The sequence below is a fragment of the Stomoxys calcitrans genome, chromosome 4 (genome assembly GCF_963082655.1).
Source record: "Stomoxys calcitrans chromosome 4, idStoCalc2.1, whole genome shotgun sequence".
NCBI classification, from domain to species: domain Eukaryota; kingdom Metazoa; phylum Arthropoda; class Insecta; order Diptera; family Muscidae; genus Stomoxys; species Stomoxys calcitrans.
In genome coordinates this window covers 92,397,376-92,419,923 of record NC_081555.1, presented here as the reverse complement: position 1 = coordinate 92,419,923, position 22,548 = coordinate 92,397,376, and the positions used below count along the sequence as shown (strand labels likewise).

At 42.1% G+C, this 22,548-nt stretch overlaps 1 protein-coding gene across 1 annotated transcript in view; it reads left to right on the top strand.

The window, feature by feature from the left end:
- LOC106084985 (uncharacterized) overlaps positions 1 to 22,548 on the top strand; it is a 188,702-nt gene that overhangs the window by 24,759 nt on the left and 141,395 nt on the right. Inside the window, exon 2 of the mRNA XM_059367200.1 lies at positions 3,290 to 3,465. Coding sequence (XP_059223183.1) covers positions 3,290 to 3,465 — 176 coding nt within the window. The remainder of the gene's footprint in view (positions 1 to 3,289; positions 3,466 to 22,548) is intronic.

The window sequence follows — 22,548 nt, the reverse complement described above, 5'->3', positions numbered from 1 at the left end:
ACCGGCGGTATGTACACGTTGTATAGCTCTATCTCGGCAGTACCGGACTTGACTGCTATCACCATGCACTCCATGTTTGGGATTCTTTTCAATCCTGGCACGGACCAGAAGCATGCGGAGAAGGCACTGCGGGATATGCCTTTTCCATGGCGAAAAAGGGATGAACACGTTCACTGAGTCAGCCGCTCCTCTCCGATGAGCACTCCATCGAGTCGATCCGTAGCTTTCAACCGGCTGCCACGGGATTGTCAGATTTGAGAACATGCTGTCTTGGCATAGGCGGGGCGAGAAGGACCACGCCAACTAGGGCACTGGAGACTATTCTAGATGTCCGGCCCATATTCATACAAATTAATTATAAGGCAGTCGCTGCGGCTATGAAACATGGCAATGGGAGAGTGGATAAAGGATAAGAGCAGGTCACATAATCACGGCCTAATCCAAGGAAGGAATGAAGAGGTTTCTAATCGGATACTTCAGGCACTGCTACCACGGACACAGTCTTGGGTGGACGGAACTCAGGTATTGCACTCTGGAATTTCATGCTGCACGGATTAATCAAAGCTAGGGGGCACAGTGGGTCTGGGTGTCTTCACTGAGGATCCAGAGACTGAAATCTGTTTCCGACTAGCTGACCATAATATGATTCTGCAAGCGGAGATCCGGGCGATAATGGAATGTGTAAGGGTTACAACACCTTATGTGGCCGTAAGGTGTTGTAACCCAGGACGATAAGGTGGAACAGTGAAACGTTCGGTAGAACGACGAAATTTCCATGGGGTGATCTGGTTTGTGAGGAGATGAAGATTATACTGAGAGAAAGTCGGAAGTAAGTAACTACGGCTTTAAATATCGACGCACTAACACCTCTTCGTGTAGAAGTCTCCATATGGCTGCGATACCATGTTTGTACCCACCATGGAAGGATGGGGGTATATTAATTTTGTCATTCCGTTTGCAACACATTGAAATGTCCATTTCCGACCCTATATATAAGTATATATATTCTTTATCGTCGTAAAAATCTAAGACGATCAAGCCATACCCGTCCGTCTGTCTGTTGAGATCACGCTACCGGCTTAAAAAAAGAGCTATTGAGCTTTAACTTTTCACAGATTCTTTTTTTGTCCATAAGCAGTTTAAGTTCGAAGATGGGCTATATCGGACTATATCTTGATATAGCTTCCATATAGACCGATCCACCGATTTAGGGTCTGAAATTTGGGATAGTGAGTTGTGTTAGACCCTTCAACATTCTTCTTCAATTTGGTCACGATCGGTCCAGATTTGGATATAGATACCGATCCCTCGATTTAAGGTCTTGGGCCCATAAAAGGCGCAGTAATTGTCCGATTTCGCTGTAATTTGGGACAGTGAGTTGTGATAGGCCAGTCGACACTCTTCTTCAATTTGGCCCTGATCGGTCCAGATATAGCTGCCATATAGACCGATCTCTCAATTTAAGGTTTTGGGCCCTTAAAAGGCGAATTTATAGTCTGATGTCGCCGATATTTGGGACAGTGTGTTGTGTTAGGCTTTGCAACGTTCTTCAACAATTTAGGTCAGATCGGTCTAAATTAGGGGTTAACCAATGCTGACAATTTTTTTTCAGATGTTCACGCCAGGATTCGAACTCAGGCGTTCGGCGTCATAAGCAGACATGATAACCTCTGCGCTACGGTGGCTTCCCACCTTAGTGGTGGGTATCCAACAAAGGCCTGCACCACTCATTTCTGCTTTCAAGACATACTATCAACGATAGTGTATTTCGAGAACTGGACTCTTCGTTTTAAAATACAACATTGTATGAGAAAATTGAAAACTAAGTTAAACGGATAACAAGACGTGAAGACAATGAGTTGAGTGAATGCAAAAACAGAGATCGGTTAAGATTTCAGTTAGTACACGTCGTACAATGCATGTATTGGGGACATTTTGCTTCAGACATTGTATTTTCCTTGGCGTCAGCTTTCGTAGTACAAAATTCGTATGAAGGCAACGTGATGATTGGACAAAAACATGGGTAAACACTAGGTTGGTTTACAACAACTTTAAATTTAAGTTTTGAAAATCTCGTTTTTTGGCTATTTGTCGACTTTGGGGACTTCGGCTACCGATATCTCTGGTACGGCTAAAACTATTTGACCGTGTCGTACATCAAATAAAATGCCATTCTCTTGTTAACTGATAAATATAGAAGAACGTAAGTAGTACTGAATTCGAGATAATAAAGCCAACGTTCCTAAAAAACTACAAGGTAACCCTTGTGATGATAGTCTGTCGTTTTTTGCAATTAAAGTAGAGATTACATTTATTATTCAATCATCACGAAAATTTGCATATATCACTTTCTTAGCCTAGAGATAGAGGCTATAAATTTTGGGAAAAATCGGTTCAGATTTAGATATAGCCTCCATATATATAATTCGCCCGATTAAGACTTAAAAGGGCGTAGTTACAAACATTTTCGACGAATTTGCACGAAATTCGGTGTGAAATGGTGTATTGCCCATCTGACAGCCCCTGCCAATTTTCATCAAATAGGTTGAGGTTAGCCTGCGAAACTGTCCAGAAAATAAAACCCTACCAATTTTGGTAGGAACCTACTAAAAACGAACTAAACAAGAAAACCTCACGGATTTTTCATTTGTTTGGATTGGAATTGATTGTTGGTACTCAGGATGTCACATCAAGAGATTTGTATATAAAGGAGCTATGGAACGATTTGGGTCATTCTTGGAATGGATATTGCAGTTGACGAAATTAGTATACCCCCATCCTAAGGTGGAGGGCACAACAATTTTGGAATTTATTTCATTGTGAACAAAATTCCTCATCCACTGATCCCACTTCTTGTCCATAATAGAAACGTCTCTGCGAAATGCAAAGCCTCACAGCTCTTTGCATGAGACGGTTGGTTGGATAATAAAGAAGAATTGTTATACGAGTACAATGACTGACTGTTGTGTTAGAGAAAGAAAGTCTTTTAATTCCCTTCTCATGTGAATCACATTTTTTATTGTGGACGCGTTACATCAGCAATGCCACTATGCTCTTCTTGGTGTACTGTTGATGTGTACTATTGCAACATCAGGACTATTGTTGGGCGTGACAGAAATGTTTTTTATTCACTTTAAATGTTTTCAAAGTGTTGCATCACCGGCTTAATTTTTTGTGAAATCGTGTGTGTTTCTTTACTCTTTCTAGGTCCTTTAAATGTTTGTTGCCAATTATAGCATGTGTGTGTGTGTGTTTTAACTCTGGTTTTTGTTTTTTATGTAAATTGCAGCATTTCTGTGGCAATTGTCATTGCAGCTTTAGCCGGACCTCAGTGGCTCTTTACGGAAGAGAAACAACCGAATTCGAATTACAATGGCACGGCCAACTTTAATGTCCTGGATGATGGAGCCTTCATTACGCGTTATACCAAATCCAGTCTATGGATTATCTGTTCAACGGTTCAGGGTAAGTACGTGATGTAAAAATTTACTTCAAATTTTAAGAGCACATGACCGATATCTTGCTGACTGACAATTCTTACGAAATGAAGAATTATGCTTTATGTGGTAATAAAAAGAGTTGAAAAACTTTTCCTTGAATTTCGTATGTTAAATTTAAGAGTATGGCAGTAAAAAATGGCGATAGCAAGATGAGTTGGCGACTTTCTAAGAACTTTCTAAGAATATTTATTGGTCTTTTGGTCCTCTTAGATTTACAGAATGTTTGCTTAGGTCAATGGTAATTTTTTGCATACTGTCCCCTTGAAAGAGAAAAAAAAAGAAGTAAAAGCCAGCTAAGTTCGGCCGTGCCGAATCTTATATACCCTCCACCATGGATCGCATTTGTCGAGTTCTTTCCCCGGCATCTCTTCTTAGGCAAAAAAGAAAGAAAAGAAAAGATTTGCTCTGCTATTAGAGCGATATCAAGATATGGTCCGGTTTGGACCACAATGTTGGAGACCTGTGTAAAATGTCAGCTAATTCGAATAAGAGTTGCGCCCTTTGGGGGCTCAAGAAGTAAAATTGAGAGATCGATTTATATGGAAGCTGTATAAGGCTATAGACCGATTCAGACGATAATAAACACGTATGATGATGGTCATTAGAGGATCCGTTGTAAAAGTTTTCAGGCAAATCGGATAATAATTGCGACCTCCAGAAGCTCAAGAAGTCAAGATCCCAGATCGGTTTATATGGCAGCTTTATCAGGTTATGAACTGATTTGAACCTTATTTGTCACAGTTGTTGAAAGTCATAATAAAATACGTCATGCAAAATTTCAGCCAAATCGGATAGGAATTGCGCCCTCTAGAAGCTCAAGAAGTCAAGTCCCTAGATCTGATTATATGACAGCTATATCAGTTTATGAACCGATTTGAACCATACTTGGCACAGTTTTTGGATCGGATAAGAATTGCGCCCTCTAGAGGCTCAAGAAGTCAAGACCCAAGATCGGTTTATATGACAGCTATATCAAAGCATAAACCGATTTAAAACATACTTGGCACAGTTGTTGGATATCATAACAAAACACGTCGTGCAAAATTTCATTCCAATCGGATAAGAATTGCGCACTCTAGAGGCTCAAGAAGTCGAGACCCTAGATCGGTTTATATGGCAGCTATATCAAAACATGGACCGATTTAAACCACATTTATCGCAGTTGTTGGAAGTGATACCAGAACTCTACGTGCAAAATTTCAGACAAATCGGACCAGAATTGCGCCCTCTAGGGACTCAAGAAGTCAAGACCCAAGATCGGTTTATATGGCAGCTATATCAAAACCTGGGCCGATATGGCCCATTTACAATCATAACCGACCTACACTAATAAGAAGTATTTGTGCAAAATTTCAAGCGGCTAGCTTTATTCCTTCGAAAGTAAGCGTGCTTTCGACAAGCAGACGGACGGACGGACATGGCTGTAACTCTTCTGTTTGTAACTCCTCGAAATATTCGTCTAAGACCCCATAAAGTATTTATATTCTTGATCGCTATGACATTTTAAGTCCATCTAGATATGTCCGTCTGTCCGTTCGGCCGTCTGTCCGTCCGTCCGTCCGTCCGTCCGTCTGTCCGTCCGTCTGTCTGTCTGTCTGTTCGTCCGTCTGTCCGTCCGTCCGTTTGTCTGTTCGTGCGTTCGTCTGTCTGCCGAAAGCATGCTAACTTTCGAAGGAGTAAAGCTAGCCGTTTGATATTTTGCACTAACACTTCTTAATAGTGTAGGTCGGTTCGGATTGTAAATGGGCTATATCGGTCCATGTTTAGACATAACTGCCATATAAATCGATCTTGGATCTTTACTTCTTAGGCCACTGGAGGGCACAATTTTAATCCGATTTGGCTGAAATTTTGCATGAGGTCTTTTATTATGACTTCCAACAACAGTGCTGAGTATGGTTGAAATCGGTCCATAACCTGATATAGCTGTCATATAAACCTATCTGGGGTCTTGACTTCTTGAGCCTCTAGAGGGCGCAATTCTTATCCTATTTGGATGAAATTTTGAACAACGTGTTTCGATATGATTTCCAACAAATGTGTTTAGTATGCTTTAAATCGGTCCATAACCTGATATAGCTGCCATATAAACCGTTCTTGAATCTTGACTTCGTGAGCCATTAGAGGGCGCAATTCTTATCCGAAGAACTGTGTCAAATATGGTTCAAATCGATCCATAACCTGATATAGCTACCATATAAACCGATCTTGAATCTTCACTTCTTGAGCCTCCAGAGGCCGTAATTATTATCCGATTTGGCTGAAACTGTGTACAACGGCTTCTCCCATGACCTTCATCATACTTGTCAAATATGGTCCGAATCGGTTTATAGCCTGAAACAGCTCCCATACAAACCGATCTCTCTATTTTACTTCTTGAGCCCCTTAAGGGTGCAATTCTTACTCGAATTGGCTGACTTCTACTATGGTCTCCAACATTTAACTAAATTATGGTCCGAATCGGACTATAACTTGATGCAGCTCCTATAATAAATCAATTATTTTCTTTTATCCCTTGTTTGCCTGAAAGTAGACATCGGGAAAGGAACTTGACAAATGCGATCTGTGGTGGAGGGGGTATAAGATTCGGCCGGGCCAAAAAAAAAAAAAGGAAAATAACTCGACAAATGCGATCTATGGTGGAGTTAATATAAGATTCGCCCGGCCGAACTTAGCATGCCTTAACTTGTTTTCATCTTTTTAATTTCCCATGCCCTTCAAGTCATTGTTTCTATTCCATTTGCATAGCCACCTAGGCGTTGGGGAAAATTAACTTTTTGCCTTTTATATTATAGTCAAATTAATGTTAATATAATTCTGAGAAATGTAATTAACTTGCTTTGAGGTCCTTCGGCCAAATGTGGGAAACTACGAAAAACTTTCACACCAATCCACCAAGCGCGGCAATTGCAATAGCACCAACAACTTTTTGCGCAAAGTCAAATTTCATAAATCGCCATAAATTAAAAATGCCTTGAAATTACACCGCAACACCTCAAAATTTCAACTGCAACAACTTTTGTTGCAACCTAGCCTGTCATCACTGTAGAGAAAGTGAAAGAAAACAAACCTTACGCCAAGCATTGGATTTTTATGTATATTTGTATGTATATACATGCCTGGACCACAATACCATGAACAATTGCTTGGAGGATAGGGTGGTGGGGCAAAAAAGCAAATAAAAATATTTCCCAGCAAAGTTATACTAATAGGCATCGCTGGGTAGGCAGGAAACGACTTGGTTCCGCTAACAGTTTCCGTTTCCTCTGTGCCACATGCCAACAGTTTGCTCAACACAACACACAACAACCTAATAACGTACATTAACATTAGCTGCAGTCGCAATTGCAGCGCACCTACAACTATGGTTGATTCAAAGTAACACAAAAAAAAACAGGTACCTTCAATTTTCCATGATGGCAACGCAAGCAAATGTAGTCGATATAAGTTGAGAGCAATATTGCCAAGTTGATTTCTTATTCCCCTTTAAAAGCAAATAAGTAAGAAATAGAAAAGCTGACCTTTTGATACCCTATACCACATTAGGCATACCGCTAAGTCGTCGAAGTTAAAATTTGATTTAATTTCATATCGACCAAAATCCGAACATTCTGTTGGAGTCATAGAGGAAATCTTGCAAAATTTTAAGGAGGTTATCAACCGAGCTTCGTAAAGTTGTAAGTTAACAAATCACCAAATTGTTACAGTACTAGTCAAAACATCTGGGTGGTTTTAGGATTTTTTTAAGGCACCCCCCCTCCCCCCCCCTCTACAATTTTTCATTTTGTTAGATTTTAAGATTCCCAAAAGGTTGAGCAATCGGAAGATGTTAACCCGTGCTGCTGTCCGTCTGCCCATGTTAAATTGTGTACAAACTACAGGTCGCAGTTTTCATCCAATCGTCTTAAACTTTGGTGCAGGCATGTTTTTCAGCCTAGAGACGAAGCATATTGAAATTGGAAAAAATCGGTTCAGATTTAGATATAGCTTCCATATATATGTTTGTCCGATTTGCAGTAATACAGCGATAAAATGGTCATTTGTTAACCGATTCTCTTGAAATGTGGCAGGAAGGATTTTCTTATGACTCTCGTCATTAATGGTGAATTTCATAGAAATCGGTTCAGATTTAGATATAGTTCTCATATATGTATATAGCCCGATTTTCACTTCTAGAGGCAATGGAAGCGCATTTTTTGACCAATCTTGCCAAAACATTGTACAACGATTTCCTCGACAACTACCACAATATCAGAGAAGTTTATTTGAAATCCGTCCAGATTTAGATAGAGCTCCCATATATATGTTGGTCCGATTTTGAGAAATATTGCAATAAAGCCCTCATTTGTTAACCGATTCTCTCGAAATTTGGCAGGAAGGATTTTCTTATGACTCTCGATATTACTTGTGAATTTCATAGATATCGGTTCAGATTTAGATATAGCTGTCATATACGTATATAGCCCGATTTTCACTTCTAGATGCCCTGGAACGCATTTTTTGACCAAACTGGCCAAAATTTTGCACAACGCTTTTTTCGACGACTACCACATTATCTAAGAAGTTTAATCGAAATCGGTTCAGAATTAGATCATTAGATGTTCGTCAGATTTTGGGTAATTTGCACTTTGAACATACAAATTGCAAATTTTGCCCATCAACATTCCACTAAGGAACAGGAGCAAACTTCTCACATATCAATGAGTGCAGTCCGATTCAAGTTTTAAGCTCAATAATAAGGGGTCTCCTTTTTATAGCCGAGTCCGAACGGCGTGCCGCATTGCGACACCTCTTTAAAGAGAAGTTTCACATGGCATAGTACCTCACAAATGTTGCCAGCATTAGGAGGGGAAAACCACCGTTGACATTTTTTTTTCTGATCGTCTCGCCAGGATTCGAACGCAGGCGTTGAGCGTCATAGGCAGACATGATAACCTCTGCGCTACGGTGGCCTCCAACAGTTTGAACCTGTTTGCTCGAAATGTGATACGGATGGTTTAATAATCCATCTGAAAACAACCGTCGTGGTCCAGGTGTAGGGTATTAAAAAGTCGGCACAGCCCGACTTTTGCCTTTCCTTACAGGTTTGCAATTAATTAAAAATTTGCACATATCACTTTCTAAGCCCCAAAACAAATGTCATCAATTTTGGGAAAGATCGATTCAGAATTAGATATAGCTCCCATATATATACTTCAGCCGATTTACACTTAAAACTAAGTAGTTACAATAATTTTAGACGGATATGCAACTAGTTTAGTATGGAATGTTGTATTACCTATCTGAAAACTTCCGCCAATTTTTATAGAAATCGGTTCAGATTTAGATTTGTAGATAAAATTGGTAGAGGCTTTCCGATTCCATACCGAGTTTCTTGCAAATCCGTCGAAAATTGTTGTAGATACAAACTTAACTTTACTTTAATTGGCAATGACAGAACATTTGTTCCACTAGCCGAATGTAGAATAGCGTTCCAAGCGCCTCGATCTTCTGCGCTCATTCTAAAATCTCTGACACTAAATTTCGAGGTGTCTCCCGCCACTTGATCTTTCCATCAGGCTTTTAGGCTTTTGGTCTTCTCGGTTTGCGTGTACCACCGTGTTTGCCTTCAAAAGACTTCTTTGCTGGAGCTTCTTCATCCATTCTGACAACATGACCTAGCCAACGCAGCCGTTGTATTTTGATGCGTATAACTATGTTATCGTCGTCATACAGCTCGTGGTTCATACGTCCCCTATATTCTCCGTTAACGCAAACTGCTCCATATATTTTACGAAGAATCTTTCTCTCAAACACTCCAAGCACTGCCTCGTCTGCCTTCACAAGTACCCATGCCTCAGCACCATATAACAACACGGTTAGTATTAGTGTCTTGTATAGTGTAGTCTTCGTCTGTCGAGAGGGGGCCTTGTTTCTAAACTGCTTACTTAGTCCAAAGTAGCATCTGTTTGCCAGTATTATTCTTCGCTTTATCTCAAAACTGGTTTCATTCGTTTCGGTTACGGCGGTGCCGAGATGGATGAAGTTGCTGACTATCTCAAAGTTGTGGTTCCCAACTTTCTCCATTTTCTTTATCTGCTCGGTTGTGCAAGGCTTTTTGGGAGTTGAAACCATCCATTTCAGACCCATTTTCACTGACTCTCTTTCTATTCTTTCAAAGGCTGCATTTACTACTTCCGGTGACCGACCTATGATATCGATGTCGTCGGCATAGGCGAATAGCAAGTTTTCTCTTGTGATTAGTGTACCATATCTACTCACATCTGCATCTCGTATAATCTTCTCCAGCAGGAGAAAAAAGATCACACGATAGGCTGTCTCCTTGCCTGAAACCTCGTTTGGTATCAAATGGTTCGGAGAGATTCTTTCCTATTCTTACTGAGGAACGCGTGTCAGCCAGTATCATCCTGCAGAGTCTTTTTAAGTTTGCAGGGATACAAAACTCAGACATAGCTTGAAATACCTTCGAACGTAAAAGGGTATCGAAAGAGGGATGGCAGGTGTTGATTTGTCCTTTTCGGGTCTTTTCCAGGATTTAGCGCAGTGTTATATCTGGCCCAGGGAGGATTTACCAGCTCTAAAGCCGCATTGATAGGGCCCAAATATCTCACTGACTTTAGGTTTTAATCTTTCACATAGTACGCTCGAGAGTATCTTGTATGCGATGGGGAGGAGACTTATTCCTTGGTAGTAGGCACATTCCGTCTTGTCTTCTTTCTTGTGAACGGGACATAGTATGCTGAGGTTCCAATCATCGCGTATGCGTTCTTCTAGCCTGATTGCGCAGATAAGCTGATGTATACACCTTATCAGCGTGTCGCCTCCGGTCTTAAATAGTTCAGCGGGTAACCCGTCGGCTCCTGCTGCCTTGTTGTTAATTAGTCGGGTCACTGCTATTTGAGCCTCATTCTGACTAGGAGGTAAACGTTCTATACCATCATCAGGGATTGGTTCTGCGGTATCCTCTTCGTCGCCAATGTCGGACACCAGCAGTTGGTAATGTAAAATGTTCTTTCCATATCCTCAGCATGCTATCTGTGTCAGTTACCAGATTTCCTTCTTTGTCTCTGCAGGAGGATGTGCCTGCACCAAAGCCATCGGTTTGATGTTTAATTCTTTGGTAGAATTTCCGGACTTCATTCTAACATCTCAATTCGCTCACACTCACGCCTTTCTATTGCCTTTCTCTTCCTGCGTAATAGACGTTTCTCCTCTCTCCCTCTCTCCCGATACCTCTTCTTCATCTGGCGCGTTGCTACGGATTGCAGGGTTGTTCTATTTATATGCTATTTTCCATGGAGTGGGCAATAGTTTGTAACTGCGCCATTATATCATCGGAACAAGGAGTGCTTTTATCAAGCAGTTGGGTCAGTCGAGTGGAGTATGCCCCTGCCATCTGATGTGTTTGCAGCTTTTCAATGTCCAGCTTCCGTGCAATGTCAGATCGTACTTTCCTTGCCATGTTCAAACGGGTGCGAACCTTTGCTGCAACAAGGTAATGATCCGAATCTATATTCGCTCCACGGATCGATCGTACATCTAACACGCTGGATGAATGCCTTACATCTATCACAAAGTGATCAATTTGGTTCCTCGTGTTTTGATCGGGTGACAGCCATGTGGCTTTGTGAATATTTTTATGTTTATAATCTGGTGCTACTAACTACCATGTTTTTTGCCGCGCCGAAATCTATCAGCCTCCACCCATTACTGGACGTCATCTCGTGGAGGCTAAACTTTCCGACTTTTGGAACAAAAATGTCTGCCTTCTCCATCTTCGCATTAAAATCTCCCAGAACGATTTTAATATCATGGGCGAGACAGCGGTCATATTCTCTCTCTAGGCTCCCGTAGAAAATATCCTTGATCTGCTCGTCTTTGTCTTCCGTCGGGGCATGGGCACAAATAAGGCTGATGTTGAAGAATTTGGCTTTTATGCAGATTGTGACTAGCCTTTCATCCACCGGAGTAAAGCTGGAGACTAGGTGTTTCAGTCTTCGACTAACCACAAATCCGCAGCCAAATTCATGCCTCGTGTTATGGCAGCTATAGTATAGTTCGTCACCGTTTGGTGTTGTAGTGACGCCATTCCCAGTCCATCGCACTTCCTGTAAGGCGGTAATGTCTGCCTTGTACTTCTCTAATACATCCGCCAGAGTGCACTTTCTCAATAAAGAGTGCGGGCATTTCAGGTGCAGATCCGCAAATCATGGTCCTTTTTTCGTTTGCGTGGGTCGTCAACGTTGGGGGGTCCGTTTTTACTATTCCTTTGTTTCTCATAGTAGTACTCATAGTTCTCCCGGGGCGGGTTACTGGCCCAGCGCCCCAACCGCTTGAGTATTGTGGGATTGTTCATGTATCCGTCATTATGGCGAGCCGCTTGCTCCAAGATCCGATGCTCGCCCTCAGCCGCCCCTAACTTGGGAACAGATGCTGATGTTAGCCATTGGTTATTTGAAGGCGCCAATAAATCGCCTTGTCATCTCGAGTATCATTGGCACTCAGTATTTAATTAAGAGCCACCTGACTCCTCACTGAGGCTCTCCTATAATTTTCCATCATGAAAAGTCAAAAGAGCGGCAAAAAATTTGGCGTTGTTTGCTGTCCCTATCAGACTACATTTGTAGCGCCCCTATTGAAAAACCCATTATATGGAAGCTTTATTTAGCTCTGAACAGATTTCTATGGTATTCAACAAAAGTGCCGGGAGTCATAAGGGAATCCGCTGTGGTAAATTTCGGTAAGCAAATGATCACATCATTGCAATATTAGCCCAAAATCGGAGGAATTTGGAAGTTATATCCAAACTACATACATGTCTTGGTAGTATAGAGGAATAGGTTAGGTTAAAAAGAGGGTACATATATTAATCCGTCCCATGCTACTGTGGACATACACTTAAGCCAGTAATCGGATTGTTGTGCGCTCTAAATACACAAAAAAAATTACATCAAAAAAGAAAATCTAAGTTAGCAATTCCTAGCTACTTAGAAAATCCTTAATTGTTTTCCATGCCACTCCCCTAAGTTGGTTCATGTCTGGTATAGTGTCCCCACCAAGTGCCGGTATATGTTGGACGCGAAATCCGGGCAATGACAAAAGAAATGCTCTAACGCTTTATCATCTTTCCCCATGACCTACACATGCTATCACTTGCCGCACCGATTTGACATAAGTGAGCTTGTAGTCCAATGTGTCCCTTCATGATACCAATAGTTATACTCACCTCCTGCTTACATCGTTTCTGTCCTACCGACCGTTTCGCTGTTCCACAGTGTTGCATGCGCATTCATCGCCCGAAAGGCTTCGGGTTAACCAAGTTCCCCTGTGCATTCCACTGGCCTTCACTGCCAAATCATCTGCCCTTTCATTCCCCCTTACGCCGTGATCCGTGATCGCCCGGATTTTCACCTGCAGGACCATATTAGGCGTAAGTGAGAATTGGTATAATCACGGCCCTGTATAGCCAGTGGACTATACTCGGATTCAGGCCCCATTTCGAGCCTAAGACCCGTCTACATAGTGCCCAACAAAATCGTTGATGTTTCCGTTGTCGGCCCTGCACTACCTGTTCCACAGTGTTGCATGCGCATTCCTCGCCCACGCCCTTAACTCGGACTGCGTTGACTCGAAAGGCTTCGGGTTAACCAAGTTCCTCTGGCCTTCACTGCCAAATCATCTGCCGTTTCATTCCCTCTTACTCCGTGATCCGTGATCGCCTGGATCTCCGCCTGCAGGATCATATTAGGCGTAAGTAAGTAAGTAGAGCCAGTGGACTATCCTCGGATTCCGGCCCCATTTCGAGCCTAAGGCCCGTCGACATAGTGCCCAACAACATCGTTGATGTTTCCGTTGTCGGCCCTGCACTACCTGTTGTTTCAGTATTAGGATCTTTGCTCATCCTAGTCTTCCCAATACGGAGATGTTTTAAGACTAGGATCTTCGCTTATCCTAGTCTTTCAATTATTGGAACAATTGGTGATGGTCTCGTCGTCAACCCCCTGTTTGTTAGGCGGCATTGAGTCACCTGCCACTATACGGCATGATGTCTCAATATGAGAATCATTGCCTATCCTAGTCTACCCAATCTTGAAAAAGACAGCCTTTCTACCGTTGTGCGGCATGACTTAGCCACACAAGACCTCCCATCCAAACCTTGGTTATGCTTGCCCTAGAATTCCAACAAGCGTTTCGACACGAATTTGCTGTCCCCTCTCCTGATGAAGTCCCCTGCCTTTGCAGTGAACAAGTTAACTTAGGGATCGGTTTATATGGAACCGATCATTCTTCCTCGTAGGTTTATAAACTAACGGAATCACCGTAGGTCAATCACTGTTGGTCAATCTTATCTATCAGTTTTAGAATAACGGTAATTCCACGAACGGGGAATACTTTCCCAAAAATTTTTCCTTGCGTACGAGGATCTCAACGATATCTTGCGTATTTGAAATAATTATAACTGATACCATACCAAAACACTTGCGGAGGCACAGGTGGGGACCGTAGCGCAAAGTTTAGCATGTCCGCCAATGACGCTGAACGCCTGGGTTCGAATCCTGGCGAGTACGTCGGAAAAAAATGTGGTGGTTTTCCGTCCCGAATGCTGGCGACATTTGTGAGGTACTATGCCATTTGAAAAATTGATATGGCAGCCATGTAATAAATACTCCCCAAAGACGTGTCGCACAGCCGCACGCCATTCGGACTCTGCTATAAAAAGGACGACTCTTATCATTGAGCTTAAAATTGAATCGGACAGCACTCTTTGATATTTGGAAAGTTTGCCCGTGGAATGGTCAAGGACAAATTTTAAATTTTTTATTGTATTAGATCCCTCTTGAGCTCTGCGCCAAGTTTAGTTTAGATATTTTGCTGATGGCAACACTCATTCCCAGTTTATGGGCTTTGGCTAAGTAGTTGTAGACGTCATATTCTATCCTGGCTCTCAAGATGGAAGGGCTGACTTGTTGTATGCATGCCTTGGCAGCATGATGACTGTCAAGAAACAGCAGGACGAGAAAAACTAAATTTCAACACCTTCAAGTTGGTTAAGCTGAAATCCTCCCCCACCACACCTGACGAAAACTCTCTCTCTCTCTCTCTCTGTCTCTACAAACCCGTAAAGACTAGAGTCGAACAAAAGTTTCAAATGGAAAACTTTTCCTTTTTCACTGGAAATCCAGTCCTGCCCAGCTCCTGCCATTTAGTCCTTTTGTTGTTTGTCCTATTGCAGGCAACACCATTAAATGGAAGCAGGCGTATCCGAGGCGGCATCAGCAGTGTTGTATGGCTGATTCTCAAACACATTCAACACGTGGTTTCTTTATGCCACACACATACACCTAGCATATACAACAAAACCACTTCTCCTACTGCTGCTGCATTCACTGCTGACTGATTTTGCTATTTTTTTTTTATTCTTTCAGGCGGAAACATAAAGCCAAAGTAGGTGTTCGCTTTCATCCACGAAGTGAAATGTGAAATGTAATTTCATATCCTGTTATTTAATGTTTAAACACTTCCTTTCGTAGCATCGCATTTGGTCGTTAAGAACGCATTTTGTATTAAGACACCTTCGCTATATAATTTAAGTCTTGATGAGTCTTAAAAAGCAAACAATTTTTCATTTGAAAAAAAAGAGAGACAATTAAGAGAAGTAAAATGAAGAGAATTGTACAAACTAGGGAAAAGGGTAAAACAAATGTTGGCTTAATTGTAGTATTGTCTTATAATTATTTATAAAAACAATGCAAAATCAAGTTGACATAATTGCGGATTTCGTATAACCCGGCCGGGCCTAATCTTGGGTATCCACCACCATGGCTTCCGCTAAAAATGTACCCTTGTTAACTGAGTTTGTATTTGAATTGTTTTGGTCTCAAGAAGTCAAATCGGGTTATTGGTCCCTAGGAGGGCCAATATCACCATATTGACCAATTAGGATAAAACTTGGCATTGATGTTGTAAGTCATATGGTAGAGGTAGGGACAAACTACAGATAAATCAAGTGAAAATTTGGGCTTCTAAGGGCTGAAGAAGTCCAATCCGTGGATCGGTTTACATGGGGGCTATATCTGTTTATAGACCGAATTGAATCATACTTGGCATGGATGTTGGAAGCTATAAATCAAGTCTTTGTTCCAAATTTCAGCCAGATTGGACGAAAATTGAGACTTCTAAGGGCTCAAGAAGTCAAATCCGGGGATCGGTTTACATGGGGGCTATATCTATTTATAGGCCGATTCGGATTATACTTAACATGGATGTTGAAAGTCAAAACATAGGTCTTTGTTTCAAGTTTCAGCTAAACCGGATGAAAATTGAGGTTTTTAAGGGCTCAAGAAGTCAAATCCGGGGATCGGTTTACATGGGGGCTATACATGTTCATAGACCGATGTGAACCGTACTTGACACAGTTGTTGGAACTCACTACTCAAGTCTTTGATCCAAATTTCAGCAAGATCGGAAGAAAATTGAGGCTTCTAAGTGCTCAAGAAGTCAAATCCGGGGATCGGTTTACATGGGGGCTATATCTATTTATAGGCCGATTCGGATTATACTTAACATGGAAGTTGAAAGTCAAAACATAGGTCTTTGTTTCAAGTTTCAGCTAAATCGGATGAAAATTGAGGTTTCTAAGGGCTCAAGAAGTCTAATCTTGGGTTCAGTTTATATGGGGGCTATATCTGTTGATAGACCAATTAGGCTCATACTTGGCATGGGCATTGAAAGTCATAACTCAAGTCTTTGTTCTAATTTTCAGCCAAATCGGATGAAAATATAGGCTCCTAGTGGCTCAAGAAGTCAAATCCGGGGATCGGTTTATAGGGGCCTTTAACTGTTTATAGATTGATCGTATATGGCGGATGGATGTTAGAAGTCGCAACCCAGTCTAAGTACCAAATTTCAGCGAAATCGAATGAAAATTGAGGCTTCTAGAGGCTCAAGAAGTCAAATTGTGGCATCGGTTTACATGGGGGCTATACCTGTTCATAGACCGATGTGAACCGTACTTAACACAGTTGTTGGAACTTACTACTCAAGTCTTTGATCCAAATTTCAGCAAAATCGGAAGAAAATTGAGGCTTCTAAGAACTCAAGAAGTCAAATCCGGGGATCGGTTTACATGGGGCTACACCTGCTTATAGACCGATTTAGATCATATTTGCCATTGATGTTGGAAGTCATAATCCAATTTTTTGGAATGTTCATGGGCAATATTTGTTTTGTATTCCTGTTTATGGACCGATTTGGACCGTACTCGACACAGCTGTTGGAAGACACAACACAAGTTTTTGATCCGAATTTCAGCGATATCGGATAAAAATTGAGGCTTGCAAGGGCTCAAGAAGTCAAATCGGGGGATCGATTTATGTGGGGGCTATATCCAAATCCGAACCGATATTACCAATTTGCAATCCCCAACGACCTACATCAATAAGATGTGCAAAATTTTAAGCGGTTAGGTTAACCCGTTCGACCGCTATCCCGAACTTTCGATACCCACCACCACGGGTATATATGTAAATATATTGTAATCCGGTGAACAAATGCATAATTTATGCACACATAGTAGCTATATCCAAATATGGTCCGATTTGGACCAAATTCGGCACAGACATTGAGTGGTTTAATAAATACAAGTCACTGCTCAATTTGTGTTCAATATTTGACTTTTTGACAGCTATTTTCAAATAAAGACCGATCTGAACCATATAGAATACGGATGTCGTGACATAAGTCACTGTGTCAAATTTCAGCTGAATCCGATAATAAATGCGCCTTTTATGGGGCCAAGACATTAAATCGAGAGATCGAACTCCAACTCCTTCATGATTAACGTCGGTATTACATTATTGAAAGCACCTTCAATGTCAATAAATGCCACCATTGTATATTCCTTGACAGCGAGAGAACTCTCTATGTAGCCGACAAAGACGTCTACATACACTCTACGGTGCTTTGACTTCTTATCCCTAAATTCCACAAATGACTGGCGTCCCTGTGACCTGGCAGGGTGGACGTCTTGGCGATGTCCTCAAATAGTTTAACCGTGTCGAATGCCTTCGATAGGTTCAGTGCCACGAGAATCGTCCTATCACATGGCCTGGGCTGATTGAAGCCACGGCAAATGTGTGCGGTGATGGCATGCAAAGCAGTTGTTGTGCTATGCAGTCTTCGAAATCCATGTTAATGCTCGGCGAATGGAAATTCTTTTACGAGGCTCGGGAGGAGTAGTGCCTCAAGCGTCTTTGCAACCGGTGAGGGAAGGGAGATCGGTATGTACGACTCCCCCAAACTCGGTTTCTTTCCAGGCTTCAGTAGCGGGTTCACTCTGCACATTTTCTAGACATCGGGAACTATAAGAGTGTTCAAAGACAGGTTGAGGACAGTGGTAAGATACTCAACTCCAGGTAAATACAGATTCTTCAACATTAACGTAGAGATTTCGTCGGGGCCCAACGCCGTGGATGATGTGGCGCCACGGATGGCATTCGTAACTTCGCCTATGGTAAATTGCGATGGCTATCCATCGGCTCGGTGACCAGGGATACGGCGAATGGCTCTCCTCCTTGCCCCCTCTCGGGATGTACAATAAATTGACGGTTGAACAACCTGGCGCATCTTTTCGGATCAGTCAAGGTTAAATTGCCAAAGGTGAATGAATTGTTGTCATCCCCTTCGAGAGTGACTAAACAGTAGATCACAGCTTGCCTAAACCGTTGCCTAAGTTACATTGCTCCAAGTGTTCCAGCCACAAATTCCGCTTATGTTCGTTGACTACCCTGTTTATTTCCAGATCACTGATTCTGGGGTTAGTGGGGTCCATACTGTGAATCCCATCACGCTTATGTGCGAGTACCACTGCCTGCGCCGGAAAATTGGCCCGCACTTGGGGTATTCGACCGGCAGATATAAAGCAAGCGGCTGCTGTGTTAATGATGTCTCGGAATTTCCTCTCGGCCACTAGCACATCCGTGGGGGGTGGCAGTTCACTGAATCGGCGATTGGGGCAGGGATGCTGCCGTTCCGTATATTGCCGCACGAGAGAGGTCGGGGAGTTCACTTAGTCGACGACGCTTGTGACCCACTGCTGGCAATGTTCGCACAGCACCTTGCAACATATCCAGTATGACTATACTCCCATAGTGAAGTGAGGCCAGAGCAAGATCGGAAATGTACCCACTTTATGCACCGGTTACACCTCATCGACACCGACCGATGATGGAGGCGGTTCTGGCATACCGAACAAAACCATGGTCCGGGGTTCTTTTCTATCCCGGCACGTGCCTCTCCCAAGACGAAAAAAAACGTACACGTACACTGAGGCGGCAGCCCTTGTCGATGAGGAGTTCCATCGGGTCAATCCGGTGCGTACAACCGGCTGCTAGGGATTGACCTCAGAATCGTGTGATGGCCTTGTGGCTTTCGCCCTTTTGAAGAGATTTCTGCAGTCCTTCCTTAGACCAACCATTTCTGGGGTCCTCCATGACGGTCGGCACTAGAACATTGGTTGGCTTGGCACTAGAACATGCTGACACAAGCGAGTCATTCTGGGCCTTCGTGATCCGCTTGACTATTATGTCTATATTCTCCGTAGTTTCCACTTCTTTTTCTGGTCTAGAAGGGATGGACGTGCAGAATTTGTGCCGAAATTTATCCCAATCAGCCTTTCTTCTGTTTAGCCGAGCGGCTACTTCTGCCGTATATTCACCAAGGCTGAAACCAATATAAAGATGATCAGAGAAGTTGTGGTCATCCAACACTTCCCAGTCGCAAAACCTTCCGCTTATATCCTCCCATACAAAGGTAACATCTAGTACCTACTGCCAATTCCTGGTTAGAAAGGTCGGTTTATTCACTTAATCACAAATAGCCGGACTGCAACTTATAATATATCCGATAAGCTCACCCCTTTCGTTGACATCCGAGCTTCCCCATATCTGGTGATGTGCAGTACATTACTTCCAACAATGAGGCTCTTTTTTCCTGTAAAAGCGGCTTCAACCAGCAACTTAAGGCTTGAAGGCGGCATCTCTAAATCGTGTGCCATACATAGGGGAGCCAGCCAGTATTGAGACTTATTTATTTCAAGGCTGGCTACTACCGAATTTACAGTGTTTAGCGATGGAAGAAGAAAAATATTTAGACTACTCTTTGCTATGAAATAGGTTCTATGTCCCCTTTTCCCTGAGCCATTGAATAGTTTAAATCTTTGAATTCTTAGTTCACGAACCATTTCTCCAAACATCCATGGGTCCTGAATAAGAACCACGCCAAATCCTCCTGCCATCAGAGGAACCTTTAGTGCCGCCGAAACAGTCTTACAATGGTGGACATTTATCTGCAGTAACCGTACCATAGTCAGGATTCAGAACTTCCACCATTGTTGCGTTAGCGTAGTCTTCTGAGTCCGCCAGGGGTTCATCCTCACAAGATTCGTTCGATCTTGTTATGATGAGTATCCTGCATACAGGCGTAGTTGAGAAAGCATTGGAAACACTCTTCTTCAGGACATCGGACACCGGACACTTGTGGTGTGGACGATTCCTCCTTAGATGTTTTACTAGCTGCTGCTGTTGAAGTAACTTTTGAGTTCTGTCCTTCTGCGTTGGCGCACATCTTGAGCCCAATCCTACCCAATGACTCAACCACACAGGGCTTGGCGGATCTCGTTTCGACGCCTTACACTCCTGCTCTGATCGTGACAGGGAGACTTTCAGTCTCCTGCAATCCTCCAGTCTTTAGAGACAAACATGATACACCACCGTAGTTGTTGGGTCTTTGGAGTCCATTCTAAGCCCATTCCGGGGCTCTAGATCTGCCGCTTCACTGAAAACAGACGCACATCATCAACCGGCTTATGTCGGACTATATCTTGATATAGCCCCCATATAAACGGATCTGCCGATTAAGGGTCTTAGGCTAATAAAACCCACATTTATTATCCGATTTTGCTGAAATTTGGGACAGTGAGTTGTATCAGGCCCTTCGAAATCCTACATCAATTTGGCCCAGGTCGGTCCAGATTTGGATATAGCTGCCATATAGACCGATCCTCCGATTTAGGCCCATAACAGCCACATTTATTATCCGATTTTGCTGAAATTTGGGACAGCGAGTTGTGTTAGGCCCCTGACATCCTACGTCAATTTGGCCCAGATCGGTCCAGATTTGGATATAGCTGCCATATAGACCGATCCTCCGATTTAGGCCCATAACAGCCACATTTATTATCCAATTTTGCTGAAATTTGGGACAGTGAGTTAGGCTCTCGATCTCTCGATTTAATGTTTTGGGACCATCAAAGGCGCAGTTGCGATTTTCACCGGATTTTGATGAAAGGTGGTTTACATATATCCAAAGTTCGGCCCAGCCGAACTTAACGCCTTTTTAGTTGTTTTCTAAAGATTTGGATTAAACTATTTTAGGTATACACAAACTTTTCACAATTTATGAGTAAATAATAGCCCAAAGAAAAACAAGCCGCATAAATTTAGTGCCTGTTAGTTCAAAGTTTTCACCAAAACAAGAAAAGAAGAAAAAAGGGAATTTTGACACATTTTTGACAAACTTTTACGCTTTTGGTCAATTTACTTAACTTACTTGTGTCTGATGAGTGGGCAGCGATGGAGGAAAAGTTCAGAGAATTCAAATTTCTGTCTGTCATGGCAACATGACATGGCAAAATATTTAATTAAGGCGTCATGCTTAACTCGTGCTGGCATGCATCTTAGTGTTTAACAATTTCTTAGGATACTGCTCAGAAAATTCCCCAATCAATTTGAAAAGTTTAACTGATTCTTGCTGTTGTTGTTTGTGTTATTGCAACTGAAGGGCTGTAAGGAAAATTTGGAGCCACCCCAATTCTTAGTGTCGATGTTGATGTCGTTGTTGTTGCTGCTGCTATGGCTTCATTGAATATGTATGCAAAGCAAGAAGCTCACTTTAAAAATTTCATTTCCTATGGTATAAAAGAATTTTTTCCGAATCCTTTTTTTTGCAGTTTTGCATTTTAAATGCTTCAAACTCAAACAAATTGTTTAGAAAGTAAAAGTTTAGCTCTTTCGTAGAATCTGAATTGCTGCTTACATTTATTTGTTTATTTCTCATGAAGTCTTCATATTCTACTGTAAAGTTGATCAACCAAACACTGGAAGCAAAAGCCAGAAAGTACAGACAGTAGGTCCTATTCGACTTTTCAATACCCTACCAAAATATAATCCAAAATGGACATTTTTATACCCACCACCGTAGGATGCGGGTAGAGTAATCTAGTCATTCCGTTTGTAACACCTCAAAATATTGATCTGAGACCCCATAAAATATATATACTGGATCGTCCCGACATTTCGTCTTGTCTCCTTTCTTGTGTACGGGACATAGTATGCTGAGGTTACTATCATCGCAGACAATCTGATGCATATGCCTTATCAGCGTGTCGCCTCGGATCTTACATAGTTCAGCGGGCAACCCGTGGGCTCCTGCTGCCTTGTTGTTCTACAATCGGGACACGATTTTCTGCTGCCAAAACTTCATTTCTGCTCCGATTTTCAAAATCGGAATTTTGTGGTAAATTTGCTGTGGAGACTACAAATATTATTTGGTAACAAATCCAAACCATACATAACAACTAAAAACGTGTTAGGTTCGGCCGTGCAGAACTTTGGATATGAACCAACATGGATGAATTAATCATCCTCTTTAATAACAATTCCACTACCATATCCATAGTATTATGCAAATGGGGGCTGGTCTGAATCATATTTGATTCAGGTCCCGAGAACTCTTATGCAAGTCACAGTTTCAGGGAAATCGCAAATCCGCTTTTTATGGCATTGGAAGATCGGTCTATATGATAGCTGTAACTTAATATAGTCCGATTTGGACTATGTGCTAATCGGAGGATGGGAGGCTAGTTGTGCATAAGAATGAGAATCGAACAACAAATACCTTCAAATTCAAAGCCAATCTTAGCCAAAATTTCAACAAATAAAAATTAAAACTCGTAAATCCCCGAAACTAGTGAAGATATTGCATACTTCAA